The following is a 27,178-nucleotide window of genomic DNA, read 5'->3' as shown; positions in this document are numbered from 1 at the left end:
GCAGTTGTCAAATCGGTACTCCGTGGAGCCCAACGCGTGACAAAGCACATTTACCTTCAATTCCAGCCTCGATTTCATCTTAGTTGTGGTTTTGCCATACTTCCAAATCGCCCTGCGCGACTCTGTAGCGGGGTAAAGCTGCGCAGTACCTGACAGAACCACCCCTCTTCTCAGTGGTGCCTTGTGTACACAATGAGACAACACTGGTGTGCTGAGGTATCAGGTGGATTATTGCTGTTACAGACTATTCCTTTCAAGTGAAGAAAATGCTAAACTAAAAATGATTATGTGCCAAGCAACCCGATTATTATTTTCACCCATGCCAATTACAATTGTCTGGCACGCAAACACAAATCAACATCCCATCAGTGGTGTGGTTTTAAAGTTATTTGAAGAAATGCACTCCCCTGTTGTGAACATAAATAGCTTAAAAAGTGACTTTGGCATCTTCAAATAAAATATGCTTTGACCATTAGTGCACTACCAGCAAACGTAAACAATTCTCCACTGCTAGCAACCACCTGCCTGACTGCCTGCAGCATCTGTCTTCATCATCTGTCTTCATCGCAGCTCTCCAACGGAAGCCTTCGTCGTTCTAAAAGCGCACAGACGTGTTCCTCGAACACAACATGATATAATCGTAAGCTACTCGAGTCGAGGGACGTTTCATTTTTCACGGTGTGGCGTCACTAAAAAGCATAATCAGTAACGATGTCTTAAAGCACTTCCAGTACAGTGCAATATATGCCACATCAAGTGAGGAGAGACCACTTATGGCAAAATAGAGAAATGCATTTTACAATAAAAATAACACAAGGGATTTCCAGAGTAATGTTTAAAATGAAAATGTACGGAAGAAAAATGTAACGTTTGTTTAAAGTTCATTTAGCATGCTCGTTCGCTGGACACCAGAGGGTTCAACAATCGAGGCACTCACTCTTTACGGATTTCCTGTGCGATATGGGCAACATTCAGTCATGCACCTTGTAGGTCAGACCACTTCCAAACCTCTTGGCATTTTCTCAAGTCCCCGTGCTCATCACTGAATATACAAATCGATGGGGACGAGCACGTCAGGCAATAAAGAAAACCTATTAGGTCGTTTAAACTTCCATTACCCGCCGACAACGGTGACCAACTTTACCAAGAGGGCCACTGAGCTAAGCTTGTTCCCTTGGACACCGCTCTCTCGATGGGTTCGTGAAGCACAGGCACTTCTTGCTGTCGTTGTCGTCGTTGTCGCACTCATGCTGGGGGTCGTTTTGTGCATCCCCCCCTCCCCACTTCCCATCAGCGTAAGTGTAGTAACGTCGGTTACGAGGTCTCCAGGACATGGGGCGATGCACGTCCAGACTCCCTCCAAGGTGCCTCTGGTCCCGTCTCGCGGAACTACGACCGCAGTGGGTCCACGGTGGTGGGGGTGTGGTGGAGGGAGGGGGGGGGGCCCGGCGGTGTTCACGGCGCTCGCTGGTCACCGCTGCGTCCGCACGAGCGCGCGGTAAACACCCAGGCCGAGCAGCGCGATCATGGCGGCCCCGATGCTGGCGCGAAGCCACACGGACGAGCCCCGCGCCTCGCACTCCCGCCAATGCCTGCGTCACAAACAGGCATCCAGATGTGCACGCCTACAGATTAGCTTATGGGCGTGACCTTTTTCCATGACTAGTTGCAAGCAGACCATTGCTGTGCTGGGCCAGAAACCAGGACACAAGGCAGACCATAAAACAGAGTAGCTAATTCTGGCTATATATTTTGCTTACTTTAATCTCGTCTTATCTATCCCTGAGCAGAGCAACATTTTCTGTTAAGAAAATGGCCCGGGGAAGTGGATACCAAAGAGCTACCTATGAGATCTATTCCAAGTGACCTTTGTTAAACAGCTTCGGCTACAACACTTTCCAATCCGTGCTGCCACCAGGTGGAATATAGACAAATTAAGTGCAGAACCAATTTTTTGGAGAATCACGAGTGACTGAGATGCGACTTATTGCTTGCTTCTAAATATAAGGAAACACAAAGGCACTGGGGAGGCTTCAGCACAGGAAGGGTCTGATGCTTGACACAAAATGCAGAGCAGGACCTCCACATGGATGGGGCCTAATAGTTAAAGTACCCTTCTAACTGTCCACAGACTCATTATTAGTTAGTCCAACCCTGCACACACACACACACACACGTGCTCAATAAATTTAGCTGAGCAACAATAGACTGTTATTTCCAATAATTTAAAAAATAAATTTAACAAACCTCGCAGACATTAAATAAGAAGCGGCAACGCAAGCAAGAAAACAAAGCGGAAATCGGTGGAACATCAAAGTGCAAAGCAGAAAACGTGAAAAACGGTGAAACATTAAAGTGCAAGCACACACAAAAGCTGCAAGCGTCTCATTGATAATGCCTGGCACTCTCTTTAAATGTAAAAATGTGCCTCTTTAGCTGTTTAGACTACCAGGACAACTGTTCTTCGTGAGCATGTTTATGCTAGCATGGATTGAAGAGATAGTAGTACCAATACCACGGTCTTTGTCTATCATAGTTAAACAGGAACAATAATCATAATAAGCAATGCCCTTTATTTGGCCAGGAAAGCCTCAAGACTCTGGATGTTTGATCAATTTCGTTCATGAATGTTTGGCATACGGGCAGTCACCATACCACCATAATTCGAGGTACTCACGTGAAGCGGAGTCAATCTAAGGCCAACCGAGCAAAGTTCAGGTTGAGAATTATGGCAAGTAATTGAGCCCAGATCACCGAGACCTCTACCACTATCCCACCTCTCTGCACGCACACAGTGGATCCAGTGATTAGTCTGCAGCAGCAGTTAAATTTCAACTCAATTAATTAATTCAGTGATCATCCAACTGACAAACGTGCTCAAGAGACACCAACCCCCCTTGCCGTGCCTGAGACAATGTGGCAGGCGGTGTGATCGGGGGTGTAGGAGAAGAGAAGTGAGGAAATGGGCTGTGGTTGGTGTGAAAGGTGAGGCTTGGGGGGGGGGGGGGGGGGTTGACGAACGGGGGGGGCGAGGGTTACCTTCGAGGGAGTGACACTCCCAAGAAGGCGCTCCCTTCGCCTAGCGCGACAGCGTGCACCTGGTGCGGGGGGCCTCGCCGCTCCCCGCTGGACAGGACTATCACTCCCAGCTCCTCCAGACAATCCCACAACCTTGGCGGCGTGACGGCGCGCACCACACGGCGAGACGACCGGGTCAGCTCGGGCGTTTTAGTTTGGGGAGGGGCGAGGGGCAAGGTAGGAAGGGGGTCAGGGTAGGTACGGGAGAGGCGGTGGCCAAGGGGTGGGTTTGGAAAGGTCCAGCAACCCACAAAGGTGATTCCAATAACACGATAAGCCCGGTCTCTCCCCGAACAGTGGCATGCCTTAATTTAGCCCTCAGTGTTAATCAACGATTTTATCGTAACATGATGGGGGTGTTCATTCATTAAATGTGACATTTTTATTCAAGTTAACTGCAAATTAATATGGTCATCTTGTTGTTGATGGGCCGGGCTGCGTTCAGATCACAAAGCACGGAGAGACTGGAACCACAGCTCTGTCAACAAGCGTTGTTAATATTTCCAACAACTCTTCAGTAGATTCTGCTGCCTTCTGCTGCCTTATGGCCCTCAGCAACCAGGTCAAAACTTTGTAATCATCGTTGGTATATAATTTTCCTATCAATGCACACGGCCAATTAATTTCAATGAGGTTTTTGCCCGGTGTGTGAAAATAACATTGGTTGCTCAAGTCCATAGGTTGCCAAGCAACATTAAGCTGGCTCCAGGCAACATGTGGTAAGCTTTACAGGTGGAAAAAAAAAGGGTTCATCCACAGATAATGACCAAGCATTGACAGAGAACTCGCCGTGTTCGAGAACAAAATGCACGACGCTCAACCCTCGTGACAAACCAGAGCTACGTCCATCTACTGATCCGCAGAAGATCTCCAGCCGCCAGTCTACGTCTGATAAGAACCAAAATCCTTCCACGCGTAACACCTGCCGCCCGTCGGGTCGGCGACGATGGAGGGCGCGGGGAATGGGGAGCAAAGAACAGCCGCTGAGGGTTTCTGCGCGGTTCGCACTTAACGACAGAGCGAAGCGATGTGCAACAGAAAGAGGCAGAGAGCAACCCAGAGGAAATGCGCAGAGACGAGTGGCCTGATGACACACGGAGGAGAGGGGACACAAAGGGCAAAGAAAAGAATAAACAGTGGCAGATAGGTGATAGCCGAAGCACTCGCAACCATGTTTATAAAGTGGTCAAGTGGAGAAATCTAAAAAACATGGGACCAATTTAACACAACTGCAGAGTAACTGTTGCCTGTTTTTTTCTACCTTTATCTTATTTTGGTTTCCACAAACTTTCAGCATTCATACATGAACACAGATCTATGTGCAGTGACGTAATCATGCACATGAACTCACTTTGTCGTATTGCTCAATGGACACGGCAGATACACCATGAAACGATAATAAAGGTTTTTTAGGTTAGATCGCGTAAATATAAACGTATCGTTAAATCCGCCACCCCCCGACACAGTTAATTAGTAAGTTGTGACAAACAAAATGTGCCAATTAGTTACTACTTCAGCACACTGGTGTGTTGGAGAGTAAACCCAGAACATTTACATATCGAGTACGACGTTTCGCTGGTGATTTCAACAACCAGCTTCATCAGTCGATCAGCCAGAATTGCGAAGAAGCCTTCCTGTTTACACTATTCCACTCCCAGTGTACTACCAGTGTACTCCAGAATAGGCTTACGTTTAAAAAAACACATGCAGAGTTGGGTGACCACGCTGGAACCATCAAACTCGCTCGACGCAACAAGTTGCATTAGCAATAATTGAGAGAGAGCTGGATTTGAAGAACCCAGACTTCAGGTTCGGTCTCAGTGCTCCAATGAGGCCTTCGGTCCCCTAAGCAACGCGGTCGATACACTCACTCCACGTTTACAGCCGTTTGCACGGCTGAGCGAGAGCACTCTCGCTTGTGATCACCGCACCCCACGTTCGCCACAGAAGTATTTTTTCACATCCGCGTCCCAGCAACGTCATCACCAATATGGGCAGGACATTGAATGTTTGGCAGACATAAATGAGGCTCAGTGGAATATCCGAGAGGTTTAGGGTGGGGGGAGGGTGGGGAATGGGTTAACAGAAAAACAATTAAAGTGTTAAAAGTATTATAGAGGCATTATAGAGATCGACTGTCACGTGATTCTTCTTGACTACATTTGAGCAGGAATTTGATAGAGGACACACTACGGAAGCGCTGAATGACATCGTCAGATAAACAGAACTCGTTAATAATCACAGAGTGTGAGATTAAGAAGAAAATGGGACAAGGATGCTGATGAGAAATTGAGATAAGAGGCAGTGATGAGAAGTTAGGGATGTAACACTGCACCCCTCCACAATTCTACGAATTGTCACAAATCAGATTCACAATGCCCTTCTCAAAAATAACAAATGTTTTCTCTTGCTAAATATGTGGAATATATAGCGGTATAAATATTGTGTGTGCAGTGGTATGAATCTACAGCGCAATAGTAGTATCAATCTAATTCTATAGTTGTGGAAAAACCACAAACATACAGGATGTGAATTGGAAACCATCGATTTTTACGTGGATAATTCAGTACACGTAAAGCGAGCATAACATTCTATTTTAACTAAGGCGACGTTATGTCCCTCCAAGGCACGTAACAATTCAGCGCCTCACTCGCCGATGATACACGAATTGTTAAACTTTGAGGGTCACAATTCTATTCAATAACATTTATTTTTAAATCTCACTTACACCGTTAGTCTCTCTCTGTCGTGTTCATTTTAATAGCCAATAGGTATAGTAGCATGTAACTTTCATATGCATTTCATGAACCACTAAAAAAATCGATTTACACAACCTATCGTTCAAAACATCTATCGTGACACAAAGATTCGAGTTTAAGGCACTACGGTGGCAAGATGATAACGACCTCGCCTGGTATACAGATCGTGGGTTCGATCCCGACCCCAACACGTATATATGGAGTTTGCATGCTTCTCTGGGCCCTCCAGTTTTTCCCTCCTCGTTTATGTAAATGCGTTTAGAATATTTGGCCACGCTAAATTCCCACGTGATAAGCCACTTCGTTGCGCTATAAAATTGTGGCCAGGTCACTTCTGAAAAAGAGCCATATCGCTCAGTTGGCCTTTCCTGGTAAAATAAAAAGTTTTTATTGAAATAGTTTAGTTTTAATCGCTCAATTGCGCACACGGCCTAATTACTTCGTGAGGGGCGACCGCGAAGATTTGGTTGGGTGAAGGGGGGGGGCACGAGAAGGAGGAGGGCAGCAGCGTCACGGACGCAGCGGCCGTGCGTGCGCATGGAGGAGGAGGGAGAGCGAGAGAAGGGCGAGTAGAGCGGGCAGGTGCAGGGAGGACCTGGAGCGCAGGGAGGCGAGGAGGCGGCTTCGGAGGCCTCGCAGCAGGGCTGAGCCCAGCAGGTTTTGACACACGCAGAGTGTACACTTGTTGCAGTTACACAGGCAGTCTAACTGGGAGTGGCTGCAGGAAGACACAACGACAAAACCAAAAGACAAAAATGCACACGCTCCCACACAAAGAAGAGGAGGAAAAAGTTGTTGGCTTCAGGGGAAATGTCGAAATTCTTGGGCAGCTGTCAAGGTGTTAAACCAAGTGTCATTCTGATCCAGAACCATGAAAACATGAACACCCAGTTTTAACCAAAGCAAAACAGTAAAAACATTGATAAGGAACGCACGACCGCTTTACGGAATCACAGGAAGTAAGAAAGTAAGTTTAAAAAAGTCAAGAGACCGTTGATTAACCTTGTGGTGTGTCGGGGCAAATTCGGTTCATCCTGACGCACCGCTGCACCGCTGCACCACCACCCAGGGGTGATGGTGACCCACACCATGTTCAGATACCAAACGGCCACTTGTCTTATGCAGCATGCTCACAACTCAAAACCTGGGTCATCAACACCACATCGCAGTGCTTTCCCCAAACACCACACCACCCATTGACGCACGTTTGAAGACGAAATTCGGAATCGTGATGTCAGATCTGGACTTTTGTTAAATGTTTGATAGAGCTCCACAAACATTCCCGGGTCAGTCAGACGGAATCCTGTGTACAGCTGTCTATCGAGTGGACAACTATTTACTAATTCACTGAAACCTCTATCCCAGCGTTCATCCATATTCTCCGTCTCTCTCTGCTACAACTACGATCACGGTTGCTGTTCGCAAGATTCTATCTCCGGATTGTATTACTCTGTGTTCACTCTTGGCCGTCTGCTCTCACTTTAACGGTGCAGTTTCTACATTACAGGACAGCGATTTTCTCTCCTCACACAGCACAGTAACTTGTCACCTACTGACTTTACTCGAGTTCCCACTGTTTTCTCACACTCAACTAAGTGAACTAAATAAACACAAGAAGCCCACTGAGCGATGAGCTCTTTTTCAGAGGAGACCTGGCCCCACGTGATAGCTCATCGATGTAGCTTATCAAATGTGGGAATTTATAGTCGCAGCCAAATAATCCAATTGCAAATTTCTCAATGTGGAGAGAAAAACAAGAGGACCTGCAGAAAAATTCACGTGACCACGGGGAGAACTTGCGAACTCTAAATATACAGGAGTCAGGGTCGGGATCGAACCCACGACCTCCTGCATACCAGGTGAGGAAGATAACATCTCGCCACCACGTCACCGCCTTTGCATTAAAGGCCTAGGGGCATCAACATAACCAAAACCGTAAATAGAGTACGATATTTACCATCTTCAATTCCTTCTCAGGAAAAAAAAGTACCTTTGCAGTTTAGTTTATAACAGGTTTTATCAACACGTTAGTGAATTAAAAATAAGTACGTTGGAGTGTTGAAACGGGCCTGCGTTCTTGTTACAATAAAAACTTAATACAATCAAAACGTAAGTACGTTAGGCTTCTCATGTCTCCCCACTAGTGGACAGTTCACACACTCATGGTCAACGTTAATAGCAATGAATAATGTTCACCTAGCAAACGTGATTTTTTAAAATAACTACCAAAACACCATGACCACAGACCTCCGCTGCACCAATTTGTAATGCGCACGGTATTCGCTCGCTCTCGAATTGAGTAAATGACTCAGAGGCACGAGGAGCCACCGAGAGGTAGTGAGACGGCGCGCCATTTCCTCCCCACCTCCCCACCCCAAAGCTCTGCGACCCTCTACATATAAGGTGTTATCAAGCCAATTAATGAGTGTTTACATGCAGCAAAAAAATTAAAGCACCCGGAGGAAACCCACACAAGTGAGGGGAGTGACACTGTCTCCCGTAGAGAATGGACAGATAATATTAGTCCGCACGTTTTCCATACCACATTCTCATGACACCCACAGTAAGAGAACTTCCCAACATTTGCATGACCCACCAACCTTCACTGCCTCCACAGTGCTGTATGTACATATGTTGAACTTCTTTCACACAGAGCGTAGGCTAAACATGCTAATTAAAGTGCTGTCAAGCCACACCTCCACCCTCCAACTCCCCCTCCCCTTTCCCCCCCACAGAGTCACGATGCCAACAAGCTAGCCAGACGCTACGCACGGGTAGATGGCGACCGTGAGCAGCTTGAGGAAGATGTCGCGGCACGGTGTTTCGGCGTCACCGACGCCGGGCGTGAAGGGCGCCGGCAGCGGCAGCCGGTGCTTGCGGCAGAACTCGGCGGGGCTCAGCCCGTGCAGCTGCTTGACGGCGCCGAGGTCCGACTTTGTAGCCACCACCACGCACGGCACGCGGCTGTCCAGGAAGTGTTGCTGACCACGGTGGGTGTGCGAGTGCGTGTGTGTGCGTGTGCGTACGGGCAGGTGAGGAAGAAGGCGGTGAGCGTGCGAGCCGAGTCGGAAGGCAAGTGCCAAACAGTAGGAACAGAAAGGTGAATCACTTCATCGAATTTAATGACATTTTTATGCTCACGATGACATTCATTAAATGGGGAGCGTTATAAAGGAGTGTTTTCGCAGTCTGTATGCTGTACGTTATGGGATAAAGGGATCCCGGTAGCCAAGAGAGGCGCTACATTCACCACAATGTTAACAGATTCCCAAATTGAGCTTCACGGAGACGTTTAAGATGGGCACAGTTTCACTGAACGCATCGTCAAAAGCGTCAGACGAAAGTGGCGTTCTGGTTTACTCATTTCAATTTGGTACATCTGGTATTTGTGCCGTTCTCAATAGCGCAAGGATATCATAAAGGCAGTCAAGTTTCACAGACAAGTATAGTTTGCCAGTAGGGGGCAATGTGACTGGACATGTTAAAAACTGTTTTATAGCTCATAGTATTCCTCCAGTGTTAATAAATATTCATGATTCTGACACGGTTTTTTTTGCTACCTAGATAAGTAATTTGGGAGTAAACTTCCAAATTTGCTTAAATTTGTGGATGGTGGCGCCCGCGAACACTAGTCGCCACCGTGATGAACGTCGCGGGATCTTTTTCTCGTCCACCGCGAAGCAGATGGCGGTGTATGTAAACTAAACACACCCGCAGTGCATCAACCAGGGGCACAGGCCCGCTGGCCCTCTTAACCACGAAACGTCTGCAACAAGCGGCGAACAGGAAAACATGCTCGGCCACGTCGCTGGCTGACACGGCTCATGCGGTGCGGGCAACCTTGAAGATGCGAGCACAGTACTCGAAGGAGTGGGGGTCGTCCACATTGTAGAGGAGGCAGGCGACATCGCAGCGCACGTCGCCCGATGCCAGGAACTCCGAGTCCGTGTCGATTTCATGCATCTGAGCGGTGGCGGCAGGAAGCACAGCACAGAACACAGGATGACATTGAGACGGGGCGCACAGGCAGATAACTAAAACTAATGCGACCTGATCACAAATGATAAATTTATAGCAGCCAAACACTCTAAACGCACATTGATTCTAAAATGTGGAAGGAAAAACTGGAAGACTCGGCAAAAAATCCACGCAACCAAGGAGACAAATGGGTTAGATAGCGATCTAACCCAAAAAACCTCGGTTATTGATGATATTGGTCATGAAAGCCTACGTATTGATCCAAATATACAGGCGTCAGGGTCGGGAACAAACCCACGACCTCCTGTATACCGGGCGAGGTAGTTAACATCTTGCCACCGTGCCACCCATTCCCCTCTGGTCAGATAGGGAAATGGGTAAACAGGAACAGAGAGGTAGAAAGAGAGATGGGCACAGCCAGACAAGGAGACAGACCGTATGAGTAGACAGGAAGATATAGGACCAAGTCAAATATATTTAGCTTGTTTTGCTGACCTTGCCAATTGGCTATCGCTTTTACGACACCGAGCAGAAGCAAGTGATGATAAGATATGGTGGCATCAATAGCATTTACTACGGATTTCTTTAAATCGACTTCGGTTTAATTAAAATGCCAAATTTGATAGAAATTGAGTTCGGGTTTGTTGTGAACGTTTCAGGGCAGTTTATGAAAAGCAGAAGATCCCTGGATTTGATCTTCCACAAAGCACATGGTCCACCCTAAATTGCATCCGCACAAACCATGGCAGATGCAAATACCTGATGCACAAATGGAAGATTTAAAAAAACTCTCCCGTCTGCGACTGTGGTCATCCGGAACAGACCAAACAATATCGCAATGCCCGATCCAAAAATACGAAGGAGACATCACAGTGATACACTCCGCTGCTCCCAACGCGGTTATCTCGCTTGACCACCCGAATGTGAAATTGTAGCCGCTGCTCTGCATCTACATCGACCACGTGAAAGAAGATGAAAAGCAACCGATGATATCATCACGCCCCATCATTGCGGAAAAATCAGGGGCAGCGGACAGACGACGATTGAAACGAGGCTGAGCGAGTCACACCCACCAGCAGGTACTTGTCGTGTCCGTAGATGGAGAGGGCGTTGATGGCGTACAGCGACCGGTGCTCCTCCCGGATGCGCTTCTGCCTCTGAACGACAAAGGCAGGATTCGCCGACTGAGTTTTTTGCACACGCTAACGCGGGACATCCAACGGTGATCGCCCTGTGATGTGAGACTGTGGTGCTCGCCTTAGAAAAATTGACATTCTGCCCATTGGGTCAGCACTACCATTGCAGAAGAATGGTGCCCAACGCTCTGCTCAGCTGGGCATGGGGATTAAGCTGCTTTTTGTGTTCGATTTTGCTGTACTTCTCCCGTACCTCTGATTAGCATGGTTGGCTATGTACGGTGGTGTGAAAGAAGTTCAACACACATACATACAAGCCCTGCAGCGATTCACACAAACAGCTACACCATGTCACAACTTAGGGTCACGATTAATTTTAAGACTTGATAATTTTTTGTCTCGTGTTTACCATTCTGGTTAAATGTTGTTCGCTACGCTATTCTTAATAGACATATAATTCACATACATATCAAATAACAGATTCTTACAGGCACACTTCATTGCACGTATCGCTAGCATAAAACAAAAAAATTCCACCAATAAATTGGTGGATCGTTGCATGCCAAGTGGGGGACTATTAGTAGACGAAGAATTCCGTGGTGAAAAAAACGACCAAACTAAATGTTTCCTTTACATTCCTATGACTTAAATCATCGTGAAACGTTTACAGATCGACGAATACTTACGGACAGGTTCTTCCCCAGGAAGGCTTGCAGGAACGCACTCTTTCCAGCTCCTCGCACGCCGAAAACGTTGCACAGGAACGCGTTCCGCTGCGTTTGCTTCTTCGTCAGATCCAGCTTCTTGTCTCGCGTCACTGCAGTGCGAGCGCGACGAGGCGGACGGGTCATCTCGGCGAATTCATCACGCAACCTCCGATCAACCCTCGCAGTGGCGGCTTTTGGCTAACCGTCAAACAAAGACGGCCACTGCTCCGATAAGCACGGCTTTCTAAGTACGGTGCAAAAAAATTTCAACATACATACTCTGCATCGCGCGCTCAGACGTGCTTCTGCGGCCGACTAAAACGCTCTTCCTTCCGATATCAGGAAGCCACTGGAGCTATCCACTTTCAAATGTACATTGAAACCTCATTTCTCTAGAACTGCGTTTGTATTTAGTTTGTTGTCCTTCCCACCGCGTACCTCCGATTAGCACGGTTGGCTACGTACGGTGCGAAAGAAATTCAACATACCTACATGCGTACATTGTGCTGAGGCCGCCACCACCACCAAACACTTCGAACACATCACTGCCTCTAATTTGTCAGGGTCACGCACGCACAACACAGTCCACACCACCTGACTTCGAAGATCCTACTTAATGGCCATGTTTAAGGGATGAGAGTGCGGCGTGTAGAGTTTAACGTTGTAAGCGCTAAGAGTGTGAGTTGCGCAGGTGAAGTGTCACCTGTAAGTTAGGGATGTGACGATTTATCTGCTCGTCGATTAAAATCGTTTCTTGCGTAAAAAATAATAATTTACACGTGAAAAGTATATCTCAATAAGATGCTAATGTTAAGGGAGACGACACAATTGTACAAACGAGGCAGAAAGATCGAGAAACGTAAAAAATAAACGATAAAACCGAGACAATCAATGAACAATTCTTTAGCCGAATCGTGACAATTCATCGATAAGTTCCGAGGATTAATGGTCAAGGAAGGGTTATAAGGTGTTAACTGTAAATGTTAAGAAAAGTTGATGGATTGTGGTTGACGGTTAAGAGTCGTGTCACCTGTGATTGCCGAGGCCTGGGAGGGCTGGTCGGCGAGGAGCGGGTACCCCAAGTGTCCCAGGTACTCGAGGCATCGGTGCACGTCTAGGTACGCCGTGAGCCTGCACGCGAAACAACGCGATGACGAGGGGAGGACAGAACGAGATAACTCTAATGTCACACCGATCCCACTTTCCAGCCCTGCCTCTTAGCCTCGACAAAATCACCACGTTTTGTAATTCTGTTTTTCAATGCATGTAGTTGTGTATTCTAATTAGGCTGCTGTTGTCGAAAGTACACAATGAAGCATTATCTTCTGGTCTTGATTTGAAGCTTTCGTGACTGCAGGAATCCATACTCTTTGGTTCTTTCGGTAAAATCTGAATTTTTTTTTCTAGCTACGTGACTTTACCAAAATAACCAAAGAGTATGCATTCTCTTCTGCTTTAGATTTCCCTGTGGAAATCTGTATTTGATAAGAAACAAGCTGGAAACCTTTGCCTGACATTCTCCGAGGGTAATGTAATGTATGATAGTCATTTAAGACGTACAAAATTCATGCTAAATGCATCTCTAACGGGGAAATGCATTATCACGCGCGTTGTGGACATTAAATGTGTTTGCAGGTCACACTTGAAGGGTCTTTGTTCAGTAACCTCAAGCCCATGCATCGTTAAGCTGTGCATGTTAGGGTGTGGATTCAACTTCTTTGCAGGAAAATAAATCCTTGGTCAAACCACTACTGAATGAAGACCTCTCCATACCGTTCTGGGTTATGGGTGTTTGCGAGACCATGCAATAGTCAGTGCGGGTTGTGTAAAAGGGAGGGGTGGCAGCACTGGCTCAGATATCACTTGCCACTGATGTTAGTCATAGGCGGCATTCAAACTTGGGCAAACCAGGTTGATAGTACAGCGCTTGATCCTGCAAAATGACTCCCTCACCATCCTTGTTGTAGTTTTTTTTAATGAGATGATCGATCAACGAATTTATTGATTAATTGGCCCACCCCAGGAGGGCCGGGCACTCACGTCCACTGCGCGAGGTATCCCTGCTGGGTGATCCATCCTCGCTCGTTGGTGAGCACCGTGTGATTGACGTCGGGCCCCCAGGGCATGTAGGGAAACACTCCGAACAGCTCCTTCAGCTCCTCCAGGCTCAGCGCCCGTCGCGGTCCTTTCAACGTACACACCGGGCAGGAAATAAATACAACAAACAAAAAACCATGAAGTTAAACGAGAAAATATTGACAGTTTCCAATCCACTAACAACCTGTCTACCACCGAACGACAGAAAGTAATCACTTTAAAAATGTCTTTAATTCAACTGTGTGCATGATGAATTTGATCAACTACAGTGGCAAGATTGGCCGAGTTGACCCCCACAATCGACAAACTCACAGAACTTGCAACTGCGAGTAAATCACGCTCTCACAGCACAGCCTGCCCAAGCGATGGATATTCAATAGGCACGCACGTATGCAGACTATATGCAGAGGCCACGTGGGAGGCAGGCAGTGGAGTGCCATTCGTACCAGGTCATGTTTTTCAAAGATCCTCTGCAGAAAGTTGTAGGCGTGGTGGTTGAGCTCGGTCGTGCAGTCGGAAGGAACCTTGAGCCTGCGGGAGGTCAAAGAGGACGCCAGACCATACACGATTAATTCACCGTGACGTCAATGTGACGTCCATTTTAACGCAACATAACTGCAGTCTTGCCACTATAATGCGATGGCAGGGGCAGGGTGCTTGGCCATGCCTTTAAACTGTTTTGATAATTAACAACGCTTGTGTTGGACATCCCAGGATACATGGCTTTCGTTCATATTTAAGGAGTGAGTAGGTTAGGGTTTTTCTTGGATTGTGTCTTTAAACGAGGGTTTTTCAACAGGCAGCCCCTAGGCCAGAAGGCACTTGGAGTGGCCTGCTGAGAGTTATGGCACGCCGAACTATAGAGAAATTAAGATGAGTGAGAGGGAAGCGAGATAAACAGGAAAGAGAGCTGGTAACAAGATGCACTGATTAATGGTCACATGCGCAAACATTACATTACATGACGTCACGTAGCCCACCAGCACATGCCAGTTCTTGTTGCAGCCCACCATAAAATCTAGGTTGAAGACCTCGGCTTAAATATAAACAATTTTCGACGAGATTTCTGCAAAAGCGACTTTTAGCGCCACCCTCACCCGCCCTACCCCCCCCCCTCCCACCCCGGCACCCCGGCGGCAGTGGGCTCAGCAGGCCACTCACGACGGGTAGAGGTACTCATCAGTGAGATCCAGGCCCTCGTCGTAGCCGAAGCGGCGCAACGCCGTCCATGTCGTCTCGTGCCGCCCGCGCTGCACAAACAGCGTGTGCAGGAACAGGAAGCCTGGCGGTGAGCGGCATGCGACACGGAACCGGACACGAGAGGCAGGGAGCAGTGAATCATTCACGTTCGCAATAACCGCACAAAAACACAACGGTCCCCCCGCTCTATTTGTAGCTCCGATAAGACTGTTAGGGCAAGTGCTGTTCGAAAGTAAAATTGGTCTCTTGCTTGAAGGAGTGCTGGATGGTGCTCTTAATCATTGATGATCCTGAACCAGCGATGAAAGGCATAATTTCTATGGTGGGGAGTAGTGTTTGCATAAGACGATGGTGATGATGACATTGAGGCCCAGTAGACTGGCTGGGATCTGATCTCGTGGTCGAACGACTGGGATCCGTGATGCTCGACCAAATGAGTCATAACATGCTGGTAGCAAACAACTACTAGACATCTGTGAAAAAGAGCTTCATAGCTTATCAGATTCCACCAGGATAAATAAAGATTCCGATTCTGAACTATTACTAAAGTCATTATGGTACATTAATGAGATCACACCAGCACCGGTTCCATGCTGAATTTAATCATAATGCTGATTAATCACTCATTTATGACTGAACTGACCTCATGTAAGCCAAAAACTATACGCAGAAACAATTCTACAATCATGATATTTGTGGCCTAAAATCAAACTCAGGTAGTTATTTTGGAGTGCTTATAGACTTTACACACACAGACATAAACACATAAGCAGAGACACAAGAACCAAACTGGTACAAGGTGCGGCGTTTTAAACATTTGCTGAATGAGAGCACCAATAAAGGAATGTTATTGTTAAGATGGTGAGGGGTGCGCTGGTGAGCGATTGCTAAGAACAAACGGGGGACGCCTCACCTTCCAAGGTGAGGGCGCCAGCCAGCACGCCGTTGGTCGTGTTCTTCCTCACCACGTTCTTGACGTCCTCCAGCGTATGGGGAGCCAGGGGCGACTTGTAGCAGGTTTTCTGCAAGCGCGTAACGTAGCACAAGTGAAGCACAGCAGCAAGTGAGCCAGGAATCACCGCTTGATTCATATAATCATCAGCCATTATCAATCCACTGCCAGATGAAGGATTACACAAGTGTACACCATCTCCCGTGGTCGAGTGATATAACAATCCACCGAGCACCTACATACCAACTGATTTTGTTGCTTCGTAGCTGCAACTCTGTCACCCAATGCCATCGTTCCTTCGAGTGACGTCCTACTCCAGCCCACTTTTCTTAACCGGCAAAGGAATGTCTTTAACCTCATTTTTAGGAATTAAGAAACGGCCTTTTAAATGTGCAACTACTAACTGTTACTTAAAGGAGTTAATTTCATGTGCCGACCTATGTGCTGGACACAGCAATGCCCTCTGACCTGGAAGTAGTTGATCTCCGTGTCATTGAGCAGCCCATCGTTGTCCTGATCCGAGATCCTGAAGATTCGGGTGAGAGCCTTCACACACCCCGGCCTCAGCTGCAGATGCACACACACATCATTCACAAACCATCGCAACTAACAAAACACTTTTAACTTTGTTAACAAACAATTGACCATAGCAACATAGGGATGGCAAAGCATTGAGGTAGCAAGAGCAAAAGCCAGATTTGTCGCAGTGGTCACAGACTACAAGAGATTAAAAAATAAGAGCATACAAATGAATAGCTGGATGTGTAATGACAGTGCCAATAACACTCAACCAGCACCGCTGAGAGACTGGGTTAGATGTTGATATTTAAACCTGGTTTTCAAGGGTTTATGGTCCGTGCCAAATCAGAAATAACTGACCACATTGCAGGCATTGGTTTTAAGAGGTGGGTAAGCTCAAAGAAAACTGTTCACTCTTGAGCTCATATGAAGAAGCAGCAGTGTGGAGACTAAGACAGACTGCTAAAGGAGAGCTGATGTCACTTCAGTTTTGCTCAGCAACGCCATGTTTGGCCTGACAGTATGTAGGTGGATCTGAACTTGAAATGTCCTCCAATCTGAGCCAAAATGCCAATAGTACAAATGTACTATCATTGGCGAAAGTCTGAAACCACAAATTTAAACGAACAAAAAATGAAATGTAATAAACTTTCCATTGAAAATCAAACAAGAGGCCCCTATATTGAATTTTCCACAACTGCGCTATAAAAATAAGTGACAAATAATACAAAAAAACACCCAGTGTTCACATATTATGCAAGTAACAGGGGTGTGCAATTTGTGTGGGGGTATTTGGTAGCACTGTTGAGCAGCAGTTCAGTGGTTTTCGTGCACTCTCCTTTGAACCTGGCAATATGAGACTGATTCCCGGTGATGTCTAACATAATATCTTCACCGATTCTGGGCACCAATCTTTCACCGATCCACATCGACCAGTGCGACGAACTATGGTCAAATAGCTCCCATGTCTGACACGGGGTGAGGAGCAGTGAATTGGAAAAGGATTGTGAATGATGAATTATTATATCTCGACTGCAAAGGTGCATCTAGTGTTGCAGAGCGTGGATCTGTGGGTGTGGGGAGCTCGGATATTTGAGTGGGCGCGGCACTGGACCTGTTTCTCCTCCGGCGAGTAGAGGGGCCCCGTGGGATGCAGCACCGCCTTCTGGGCATAGTAGAAAACCTCCGAGATGTTGCGCAGCACCCGTGCCGAACACTGCAACACGCACCAGGCGGTCGGTCGGCTGTCAGTCAACGCATGTGCTCGGCTTGACTAGGGCGTCACGATTAAGAGGTGTGACGTATGTGTACGTATGCATGTTGAACTTCTTTCGCACCGTATATAGCCAACCGTGCTAATCAGAGGTGTGAGGAAAGGACAAAAAACTCAACACAAAAAGTAGTTATTTAAAGAAATTAGTTTAACATTTCACCACTTCTTCTTGCAATTCGATGGATAATCGAGCTTTAGAGACGTGATTTTATTTAAATTGAATTTGTTTTTCAACCATGTGGTGACCGGTCAAGCCTTAAGTGCCTGCCAGGAGATGTGAACCGATTACATGCAAATTTGACAGATGGGAAAACATTGATTCGTGTACATGCGATTGATGCACGTGTAGTGAGCCACATGACGTCTTATGTTACGTGTACGAATATTATGGCGTCACACGGTGTCGTGACGTCTTAACGTTCAAACATGTAACTACCAACATCACGCCTACAACTCGCCCATCTCTAGTTCGTGTTTGCTTTTCTTTCATCTCACTAATCTGTATCTAAAAGCCTTCCCAGTTCACATCTGGCCCACAGCAGACCACCAGCTGAAGAACCCAGGTAAAGGATGGCGGTCCGTACCTCCACACATGCTTCAATGTCGGAGTACTGGTTCATGATGGGAAGAATGGCCTCCATTGAGCTCTGCTCCACCAAGTCCGTCTTGTTTCCCACGAGGATTATGGGTATCCTGCATGCACGTGGCACCCTCATCATACCTCCACATAAAAACCTTCTACCAATGTATCAACATCATCACAAACCAACATATGCACACCAACACACATCCACAACACTGACCTCCTACCAACATTTAAACACTACCAACACTTGGCACCACCAAAACAGAAACACCATCACAAACCACCCACTGACCCATGACCTGTAGCACGAACCTCCGACTGTGTTAACAGGACCAGGCAATGCGAAAAACTCCCATCAACACGAGACATACCTCACATGAGCAGTCTACAAAAAGCAAAACATTGGCCAGTCACTAAAATTGCAAGTTTAAAAAAGAAATCAACAAAAGTAAAAAAAAATCCACTTCACCGAGAATGATGCTGCACTCATCAACAAGTTTACAGTCCTGAGCCAGTGGTGGAAATTCCATATTCCTTTTCCAAGGACCAGTTTATCCATAGCACGAATTCTGTTGACTTCCCTACAAATTGGTAATTATCTTAGCGGCCTGCTTAGGATGATTTGAACTCGCAACCTATCGATTGCAAACCGCCCCGATCTCACGTTGCGCCCTCAAAGTGGATAGCAAGGTGATTAAATCTGTTCATGGTTTTATAAAATTAAGGCTCAACGAAGAGTCAATAAAGATGTGGCCCTAATGCAGTGGTGGGTACCTTCCATCTTTGCCGACGGTTTCGATTATCAGCGGCACCCACTTGCTCGTGATCTGCAACACAGAGATTTTTCAGTAGTCTTGTGGAAGAAACCGAGGTCTGCAGATTCCCCACAGAGTCTGAATCGCAACTATTTTTGTAGTTGATGCGCACAACACACAACAGTACTAATTGCTGCATACCTATCCATGGAATATAAATAACACAATAAAGTGTTTAGTTTAAAAATAAACGTTGCCTCGATTCAAAATAAGCGTCCACATCACCCAACTACTTATGAAGTCACTTGAGTCAGGCATCGTTCCACTCTCGAGGCAGCTCAAGTTTCTTTAACTTTACCATTGCAAACACTAATTTTAGATGCATAACAGTGCAATGATTATACGGTTGCCGTAGACAAATATAACCTTACTCTGTTGGGGACAAAGAAATTGGTTGTGAGTGAACCATCGTTATTTATTGATAACAGATCACTTTGTTCCTCCAACCACCATAAACCAAACACAAAACCACGGGGGGGACAGATCTTTCTCATTTGCAGCACCACATCTCTTGAAGAACCTCCCTGAAGCAATATGCACACTCGACTCCATCACTACATTCAAGTTACAACTCAACAACGCGTCTCTTTGCACTTGCATACAACAACTAACTCACAGCCACAACTTGCTTTTATTTTAAAATTTTAAACAACTATACATAGTAGGCAAATATGCATGTATTTTTCTCATTGTTTAGAATTTTCAAATTTTACGTTGAGTATTCACATGATGGAGCTTTCAGTGGAAGATTTGTGCCAGAAAGACAAAAAAACATGTTCACGGATTTTGCAGCTCATGGCTAATTGGTAAGGGTAACGGGCGTACATCTCGTTGAAGCACAGTTTAACCAAGTTAATAATAATAATAAAAAAATCTATATTATTAGCACAATTTCCACAGCTGGCATTCACCTTCTCAATGGAATCCTGGTCGTCCACTGCATAGACCACGCACACCACGTGAGCCTAGAAGCGGAGAGAGGCAATCAACTCAATTCATACTCTTTGGTTCTTTCGGTAAAGTCACGGAGGTAGAAAAATAAAATACCTACGTGACTTTACCGAAAGAACCAAAGAGTATGGATTCCTGCAGTCACGAACGCTTCAAATCAAGATTCAACTCAATTCAGTTGCTAAAAATAAACCTGTGCTGAAGGCAGATGAGGAGCGAGCACTTCCATATTTACGGTCTGCATTGCTAGAATGTTATTTCACCCAGCGGTTCAATATCATGTTTAAAAAGAAGCACTTTGCCAATGTTTTATTTAATCTTGGGAAAAGGCCACAGCTTGGTGAGATTAATGCAGCAGTAAGTTGGAGTCTAATCTGCCTAAATAAAGTACTTAATGCGATTTGCTCATTAAACAGCAACAACATTTTTAGCAGCAGACTCACAAACGTAAAAAAATGTTTTAACCCTCGAAATGTATGTGATAAAAGCAACAATTGACTTTTTTTTTTTACAAATCCCACTAGGACATGCTAATCTAGATGACACAGAAGCCAAGGGGTTAGTTATTTCTTTGTGTTTTACTAAAGAAACCCCCTTGACCAGATTATATTTAACCAAAAATTTGCTGAAATAGAAAAAAAGGAACTGTGACAAAAAAAATCCTGTTCTGCTGCCTATGGGTACAATTGTCAGCACTTTACGGTGTACAACTTAGCGAGGTCTCTGTGACCCCCCGGTGTGCACGATGTAATTCAGTACAGTTTTTGGCCACACCCCATTTAATAAATGCACTGCCCGCCCTTTCCAAGTTAAAGTGTGGGAGTGCGACATTGAACAAATATTTATAGAAAGTAATAGAAATGTGTCAGGAAACATGGGAACAGCTTGATGGCTACTCAATGACTTTGCAGCAGGAGGACACATTTCATTTGTGAGCTTATTTCCCAGGTCTAGAAGACAAGTGTGTCAGCCAATGTGCACGTATATATTGAATCTGGCTTTATACAGGTTTCCCTTGCAAGTTAAAAAAAATACACTCACCCGGAGAATCTCCTCCTGTAGTTCTTCATCGGTCTGTTCGATGTCTGTAAAGAGTAAACGTCAAACGCGTGTCAATTTGTGGCCAACACCATTTTACTAATTGATGCTATCATCAATCTGCACAATAAACATTGATTCTGTTTCAAGGTTACAGTACATGCTCTCCCTCTTTCACACTCGCATACTCCCTCTCTGCCTGTCACATTTTCCACCGTTTCCTATTCCATTCTTTCCTCATATTTCACCATCTTCCACTTTTCCTTTCCATCCTTCTCATCTTCCGTCCCTCAGCCTTTTTCTCTTTGCTGTGTGCAAAACGTTCCGCCGATTAACTACGTCATACCCGAGTAGTCCACAATGTGCGTAGGGACCTTTTCCGGCGTGACGTCTGCTGGTATGGTGATCTCCTCCGCTCGATGAGGCACCTGCGCAACACGTGATCACGTACGACACACAGCACCAGCCAGGGCATAATTTCCAGCTGAATATTTTCGGGGTCGTGGGTAAACTGAGTAGGCATGTGAAACATTTTCTGGATCGCTGGTAAAGTCGAGTAGGCACGGGACTAGTAGCCACAGCCATAGCAAGAGGGAAACTGGATATGGTGTGTTGGGTGCAGAAATATATTCTGGCTCACCAACCCAGACAGACCGAACTGAAATTAAGCCTTGATACTGGCCCACCTCTCGATGCGTACTCATGGCAACCAATATTCATATACTGCACAAAGGACTGTCTCAATACTTAAGAGAGCATTATATGGCAATCATCTCCATTGGCCGTCCTGAGCCAGTGTTGGCAATTCCACATTCTATGGTCTAAATTAGTCTCTCTACAGGAATATAGTTAAAGTCATGATTAAGTATGACTCGTCACTAAGATACAAATTTTATCATAATTAATAAACGAGCACATTAGAATTTCTACGGTTTTCACTTATTCTTATTGCACAAGATAAAGTAGACTTTGTCAACACTAAAGTAGCCAATATAATAGATCCTGGACAGAGGTCTCTACTGAATGGGTCAATTCAGCCACACAGTGTGTGCTTGGAAAATTGCAACTCATTAACCGAAGACTGCATTCTACAACTAGAGAAAATCTGCATACTCTTTTTGAAATAAACATTTTAACCGATAACTAATTTACAAACTATTTCACCTCTCCAAATGATTCACACTAAATATCAGTACACACTGTTAAAACATGATAATAGGGTTTTCCCCTTTCTGGCAATAAAAACAGGTGTTAAGATGTTAAAACATCAAACTGAAACCCTTGCAAGGAATCATGTCTGCATTAACCACATATACTTGTGGTGAACATGCAAACAAAAAAACATGTTCTGACAGTATGTGCATTGTCTTTGAAACCGATTGGTCCACACCAGAGACAAACAGTGTTAGACCAGAGGACGTTCATAGATCAGGTCGTTCATAAATTGCTCATCCATTATTTTCCTTGGAGTAGCATTGTCGTAAAAAAATCCACAAAATACAGCACAGATGCATCGTAACCCAATAAATCCAATTAAAGTACCAACCACTGTACATTGTGCAGTACATAAACTCCTAAACACAACCGCATGCAAAGAATGTGTAACCATGTTAAACAAAGACTTCAAAGTAGGTTGATTCACCCTAGCGGCAGTAACATGAGTAATGTTATGTAACAGGAGACATATAAATAGTTTAAGTTTTATCGCGTGAACTACAACAACAAGTGTTATCTTATGACCTTGAGCAAAGCACTGTGCGAGCTTAAGCGGTGGCAATTAAACCCCACCCGTCAATTGAGGTCTCACCTCTTCTGGGAACTCCTCGCTGACAAGAGTCATAATCAAGGAGGTCTTCCCCACCTTGGCTGGGGCATCGGTGCACAGGGGTCGGTTTTGACGAGGCGTTCATAGGGAATCGGAAAGGTGACAGAAAACAGAAATAAAAACCACGGAGGCGACAACAATAACTTTGTAACAGTACCACCAGAACATAAGATAATGGTGATTCAAACCCACATTGACGCCTGGAATACTGTATACTGCAATGGCCTTTGGCTAGAAGAGAGGGGGGTGGTCCTCATTTAGATGAATGCAGAAGTTCAGAGGCTAAAGTCTAACTAAAGGCTTGGAGGCGGCAAGATCTGGCGTAAGAGAAAACAATTCTTGAACTTAAATTTTTGGTGAAGCTTTGACATAATCCGATTCCTCCCACATGCCAAACACACGTGTTGTGAAATTGTTCAACCGTCCAAATGCAGGTCCCATCTGAAAAAAAGTCTTGAGACTCGGGGTTTTCTGGTCAAGCAAATGGCATTTTTCATACTGTAATAACGTGTTTCACCTGTCATCACACGAAGGTTCACGATGCTGTCACGTAATTCAAAAGAGCAAGTAATTGTATGGCAACATCACCATCCAAATTTAGATCTTAACTGCAAAGCTGTCTCCCTGTGGGCGACTGCAATATCACCGTAAAGAGAAGTCGGCATATCGACCAGTGTGACATTATCCGGCTCAAGTTTGTTTGAAATACTGTACATACAATGGAACACGACCGGAGATAGTACAGCGGACATGGCATGGACAGCCCAAAGTGCACGTGTGTCATCGTTCGTGTCGACCCTGGTACGACAAGAGTGATCCCAGCTCTGTACAACACTCTCCAGTCATTCAAGGCACCAGCATTATCAATCAATTAACCATCACTCAACATCGCCGCTCCTCAATGGGAAGCAGGGCTTTCAGCCTTGTTGGTTCACCACTCTAAACACGCACATGAACAAGCACAAGTCCCTCTTTGTTAATCTACAAGGGCCTCCCCACCTCTGCAGGTTGTGGGGGTTATTGAGCCCTACCTCACCGTGCTGGTCAATATGGGTTGGTGAAGGACGAGGATAGATAGATGTGGGAGCAGAGAAGGTCGGTAAAACAAAAGATGTTGCTGCACTATTCTCTGCTGTCCTCATTCAGCTCCGCAGCAAACAACAACCCGTGTTACACGTTGGGTTGGTCGGTCCATCCAAGCACTGTTTAAGGTCTCGATTCTACTTAGTTTCTGGGAACGGAAGGGATCTGGTGTATCCTGGATGATTTGTCATAACTCTCTGTACATATTATAGGCTGGTTCAAAAAGCCAGGCTGATCAACAGCCACCTTAAGCCTCATCCAATTAAACACTTTTCAATATCACTATTCAACACGAAGCTGGGATTACTGAACTAGTAAATGACGATTTGCCTGGCAAATTCATCATCCAACGTGATATTTTTTTACTAAAAAGAATCTGGATTAAACCATCACCTCCAACCTGAACGGTCACCCAACATCACCATGTAACGAGACATTAGGAATCCACATTCTGGCGAAAATAAATACATTTGCATCACTCTTCAAAATGCAGATTAGACAACTAAAGCAACACAACGTATAGCATTCGTCAGCTTCTGACTCAACTTGAACTTCTTGTCATAACTCACAACTTGAACTAATTTACACACCACCGCTACCAACCAAATGAACGAAAGTACGAGATTATCTAGGAATTCATCTTCAACATCACCGTCAAACATCTTGACAACTCATCAACAAGAAATCCACCAATAGCCTCTCCTCACAATGGGATAACCACAAACATGTCAAAACCTCATTATCAGTGCCCTCAACTAATTACAGACCAATTCAGACATTATTGCCCTTATAAATATCAACGTTCATCCTAAAAAGTCCCATCACAAGGGGGAAACACAAATAGACGAAAACTAAACATTGCCCTATTGAAACGGATGTACGCCGTATGGACCTGAAAACTAAATTTACCAGTACAAGAATACGGGGTAAACTGTATGGGTTGACACGTATGTAACTGTGAATCATCTCATCACACATCTTTACCACTCCCCAACAAGAAACGGTGATGATTACGAAATCCCCAATTTAACCTCGTCAATAATCGCTCAACAGTGGTGGTGGTGGGGGTAACGATGTAGGCACGTTGACCTTTTTTCGCACCGTACTGATCGTTGGAAGGACAAACAACAATGATTCCACATTCAAACCCGTCAACATCTTCACCCATCACTCTGTGAGGACTTGCGTCATTTAGGAAGCCACCTTCGACCTCCTCAATGCATCAATGTCACACCGCCGCTCCGTCCATACAACTCTCCATCATCACAAAAAACGCCGCTCTCGGCGTTCTAACCTCATAACTCAACAAACGAGTGGGGGATTAAGGACGAGGACATGTAAAAAATTACCTTGATAGACGCAGTAAATATGTTCGTTTTAAAACACTCAACCAAACGCAGAGATCAGACGACACTGACATAACAAACACAAAAAGGCCCCATCGACCACTCTGGCCAACATTTCACGAACTCACGTTCTCCCAGCAGCAGGATCCTCACGTCTTTCCTCACGCCCATGTTCAACGTAGATTCCGTGGAATTCTCCCAAAACCAACCCCCTCCTCCTCAGCCCCGACCTCCTCAGCCCCACAGCCAACCCTTTCAACAGAAATCAGACTGCGATGTGCTTCAAGAACGCCAACTTCACGGACCCAAGGTCGAGCCGCTAGGCCCAGGCGTCGGGCACACCGCCCCTCGCCTAGAAGCTCGGCCGCCCTGGGGCGCGCCTATCCCGGCAGGCGGCGGCGGCGGCGGCGGCAGCCGTCAGCCGCTTGTCCCACCACGGCGGTGGCTTCAAAGATTTGTTGGTAAAGAAAAATGTTTTAAATATATACGGCGGAGGCTGAAGAACAATTCAAGAAGAGTGCGACTGTGGCGACATCGCGGTTGAGAATATTCTCGTTTCGCCAGATTGCCGCCGTTCAAGGGCTCGGGTTTGCCGGTGGCGAGCGGGCGGGCGAGCGGGCGGGCAAGAAGGGCGGCCCACTAGAGGCGCTGGCGGGCACGTGGTGGTGGTGGCGCACGTGGTGCTGGTGCAGCTGGTGCACGTGGTGGTGGTGCTGGTGGTGCTGGCGCACGTGGTGGTGGCGCGCGTGTTTGTGGTGCTGGTGCAGCTGGTGCACGTGGTGCTGGTGCTGGTGCACGTGGTGGTGGTGCTGGTGCAGCTGGTGCACGTGGTGGTGGTGCTGGTGCAGCTGGTACACGTGGTGGTGGTGCTGGTGCAGCTGGTGCACGTGGTGGTGGTGCAGCTGGTGCACGTGGTGGTGGTGCTGGTGCAGCTGGTGCACGTGGTGGTGGTGCTGGTGCAGCTGGTGCACGTGGTGGTGGTGCAGCTGGTGCACGTGGTGGTGGTGCAGCTGGTGCAGCTGGTGCACGTGGTGGTGGTGCTGGTGCAGCTGGTGCACGTGGTGGTGGTGCAGCTGGTGCACGTGGTGGTGGTGCAGCTGGTGCACGTGGTGGTGGTGCTGGTGCAGCTGGTGCACGTGGTGGTGGTGCAGCTGGTGCACGTGGTGGTGGTGCTGGTGCACGTGGTGCTGGTGCAGCTGGTGCACGTGGTGGTGGTGCAGCTGGTGCACGTGGTGGTGGTGCAGCTGGTGCACGTGGTGGTGGTGCTGGTGCAGCTGGTGCACGTGGTGGTTTTGCTGGTGTACGTGCTGGTGGTGCACGTGGTGGTGGTGGCATGGGTCGTCGGGTGCCAGGTGGGATTGCGGGCCACGGCGAATTTCATCGGCGGAGAGAGCGCCGATGATTGTTAGCCGTGCGTCGCAGGCAAACGAACTCTTATCACGGCAAACGTGGGTGGCGGGCGCTGATGTGAGCCGTGGGTCGTAGGCAAACGAACTCACGGCAAAAACGTCGGTGGCGAGCGCTGTTAGCCGTGGGCCCCAATCAACGCACTCACTCGCACGTTAGGAGATATGATAGTAAATGTTAAACAAACTCTAAACAAATGTTAGGCATTACGAAGAGCCATTAAGCTGTATTATTGCAAAATCACAGCTTTCACGATTCAATATACATTAATGCTATTTTTCGATTTAAAGCTTTCGTGACTGCAGGGATTCATCTTCTTGGTTCTTTCGGTAAAGTCACGTAGAAGGGAGATAATAAAATAATAAAAATAAAACATTATTTTATTGTATTATTTTATTGTTCTATTTTTATTATTTTATTATCTCCCT

The 27,178-nt window shown here is 46.3% G+C and overlaps 1 protein-coding gene across 1 annotated transcript; it reads right to left on the bottom strand.

Moving 5' to 3' along the window:
* Positions 1-1,311: 1,311 nt before the first annotated feature.
* Positions 1,312-25,977, bottom strand: LOC133347845 (mitochondrial Rho GTPase 1-like). The gene is given in 22 exon segments (XM_061560520.1): positions 1,312-1,592; positions 3,040-3,171; positions 6,433-6,555; positions 8,610-8,818; positions 9,678-9,800; positions 10,889-10,972; positions 11,638-11,768; positions 12,689-12,789; positions 13,699-13,831; positions 13,834-13,843; positions 14,202-14,286; positions 14,917-15,037; positions 15,869-15,977; positions 16,376-16,474; positions 17,541-17,642; positions 18,284-18,392; positions 19,060-19,112; positions 20,012-20,065; positions 21,093-21,136; positions 21,436-21,517; positions 22,897-22,955; positions 25,472-25,977. Coding segments are annotated over 22 exon segments (2,127 nt in total). The 5' UTR covers positions 25,515-25,977; the 3' UTR covers positions 1,312-1,471.
* Positions 25,978-27,178: the final 1,201 nt, after the last annotated feature.

The sequence above is a fragment of the Lethenteron reissneri genome, chromosome 26 (assembly GCF_015708825.2).
Source record: "Lethenteron reissneri isolate LAM-NWPU_2019-01 chromosome 26, ASM1570882v1, whole genome shotgun sequence".
In the NCBI taxonomy this organism is placed as follows: Eukaryota; Metazoa; Chordata; class Hyperoartia; order Petromyzontiformes; family Petromyzontidae; genus Lethenteron; species Lethenteron reissneri.
The sequence above is the reverse complement of the archived record's forward strand: the minus strand, read 5'-3'. Positions and strand labels throughout refer to the sequence as shown.